Source organism: Kryptolebias marmoratus, linkage group LG11 (genome assembly GCF_001649575.2).
Source record: "Kryptolebias marmoratus isolate JLee-2015 linkage group LG11, ASM164957v2, whole genome shotgun sequence".
NCBI lineage: Eukaryota > Metazoa > Chordata > Actinopteri > Cyprinodontiformes > Rivulidae > Kryptolebias > Kryptolebias marmoratus.
In genome coordinates, this window is record NC_051440.1 from 27,323,552 (window position 1) to 27,326,101 (window position 2,550).

Here is a 2,550-nt window from a genome sequence, read left to right on the forward strand (position 1 = left end):
ATGGATGGATGGATGATGGATGGATGGATGGATGGATGGATGATGGATGGATGGATGATGGATGGATGGATGATGGATGGATGGATGGATGGATGGATGGATGATGGATGGATGGATGGATGGATGGACGGACAGACAGACGGATAGACAGCCACGGACGGTCCACCGTTTGTCTCTGACACGGACGGAGCAGAGCTCCTGATATGAAGGTTAAAACAGGAAGTGAGCGCGAGGCTACATGCTTTCTGCAGAGGACACGTTTCAGTGAGCTGATCTCAGAGGGTGGTCCTCCTCTCCGATCTGAGACGAACCTTGGACGTGAGGGAAGTTCAAGAGGTACAGGAACCCGACCAGGAGGGTGTTGGAGGTGGTGTCGGTCCCGGCAATATAGAGATCGAAGTTCATACTTTTCAGTTGGTCCTCAGAAAATGTAGAATCCTGTTTGTCCTGGACACAATACAGAGAATAATGTAAGACGAATAAAATAAAAGTTATTGTTTGAATGCTGAGTCAGAACCCAGAATATTAGTTTCAGCTGAAAATGTGTTGCATTTAAATTACTTCTGCCTCCTTTGTGATATTTTAACCCTCCATACATGAAAACATTTGACTCAGTCAGGAATTTAGTATTTGTAATTTATATATTTCAATTTATTTACAATTTTTCCCCTCATAGAAATAAATTAAGGTCTTCTGCTTCTGAAAATTGGATGAATCTTTGTTTTCTGATGCTACTTTTACCTACTCTTTGTCTAATTTTTTACTTTTAGTTACTATTTCACTGATTTTGGCTTCTGTTCTGATTATAACGTTAACAATTCATTCTTCAACAAAGTCATTCAGCACATAGAGAAACCAGCTGTGATGAAAGTAAAGTTTTGGCTAGCTTGTGCACATTTTTATTTAACTTACTAATATGTTTATTTACATATTCTGATCCTTTATAATTAATACCTTTAAACTGGACCTAACGAGCATCCATCAGTGTGATAATCCTGGAGTTTTATATTGTGTATTTGGTGTTTTCTCACCTGTTTATCCAGTTCATCCAGGTAGCAGTCCACAAAGTCCCGAGGCTCTCCGGGGACTCGGCTCTTCTTGTGCTCCTTCACCACACGGATCGAAAACTCCATAAACATCTGAAAATACATCACTTTAATTCATAAGACAATCCAGAATTGATCTTTCTAATTTATGAGTTTAGATTTTGTTTTTTGAATAACCTCCATGTTCCTAAAGGCCTTTTTGAAGGGCAGCGGCAGGTAAGAAACAAAAGGAACGGAGTCGTAGACCTGAGAGGAAAGATGAATTATTAAAGATTTAAATCAAAATATAGAGTTTTTATTTGCATGCATGAGTTGTTCTTTTTAAATCTGATGAAAAGAGTTAAAGATATATGGAAATACTAGTTCTGGCAACTGTTTTTTATAAAGGTTTTTAAACAACTTAATTGAGTTTGACTGACAAGAAGCCATAAAAACCTGCGACCCACCATGGCCCACGGTCCGTTGGCTAATGTAGTCAGCTCAGTGAAGCACTGAACTATCATCTTTAACGTCTCATCATCGTACTCGTAACGGGTCCCAAACAGAACCTTACAGATGATGTTGGAGGCTGCGTTGTGAAACATCACCTGAGGACTCAGAGTTTTACCTGCAAACAACAGAGGCAGATATAGAACATCACCCCGGCTTAGCTGCATGAATCCAGATTACGTACCCACACTCTTCTCCAGGGTTTTCACGGTGAACTGAATCTCCTCGTGAATTCTCTCCTCCATGGATTTCTTCCCCAGACCGAAGTTTCTCAGAGTCATCAGAGCAAATCGGCGGTGGTCCCTCCAGAGGGAGCCATAATCAACCAGAATCACTCCTGAAACAAGCGGAGCAGCAAAAGTTTCAGGTGGTTGTAGTTGAGAGTCACAACACATACATATATAATTATCAATTCCAACAAAAGTTAGGATGTTGGAAAAAAGGTAAATAAAAACATAATTAAATCATTTGCAAATCTCATAAACCCACATTTTGTTCACAGTAGAACAAAGAAAATTGTACCATTTTTTGGGGAAATACAGTCATTTTGAAATTGATTTACAGTAACATGTTTCCCTCTGTGCAGCATCTCCTAAACATCTGGATCTGAGGAGAGCAGCTGCTGGATGTTGTCCCATTCTGTCTGTAGAGGATTCCAGCTGTTCAACAGTCCCGGCTCCTCTTTGCTTGAACTGTTTTCTGTCGGTGAGAAGCCTGAACTGCAGGCAGGTCTGTTCAACATCTGGACTCTTCTTCTTTGAAGCCCTGCAGCTGTGACGGATGCAGTCTGTGGTTTAACATCCTCCTGCTGAAATATGTGGCATTCCCAGAAAAAGACGACATCTGGATGGGAGCAGATGTTGTTCTAAAACCACTAATGCACCCCCATACCATCAGAGAGGCAGGCTGACCTCAGAACAGTTCTCCTCTTTGGTCCAGAGGAGACACATCTGTTCACATCTGGCTTCTTCTTTGCCTGATAGAGCTTTAAGCAGCATTTGTGGACGGCATGGTG

General features: G+C 41.2%; 1 protein-coding gene across 1 annotated transcript in view; it reads right to left on the minus strand.

Moving 5' to 3' along the window:
- LOC108249530 (cytochrome P450 2F2) overlaps positions 1–2,550 on the minus strand; it is a 15,548-nt gene that overhangs the window by 2,552 nt on the left and 10,446 nt on the right. Inside the window, exons 5-8 of the mRNA XM_017438979.2 lie at positions 1,493–1,653; positions 1,224–1,292; positions 1,032–1,139; positions 312–447 (exon numbers count right to left, since the gene is read on the minus strand). Of these exons, the coding sequence (XP_017294468.1) occupies positions 312–447; positions 1,032–1,139; positions 1,224–1,292; positions 1,493–1,653 (474 nt within the window). The remainder of the gene's footprint in view (positions 1–311; positions 448–1,031; positions 1,140–1,223; positions 1,293–1,492; positions 1,654–2,550) is intronic.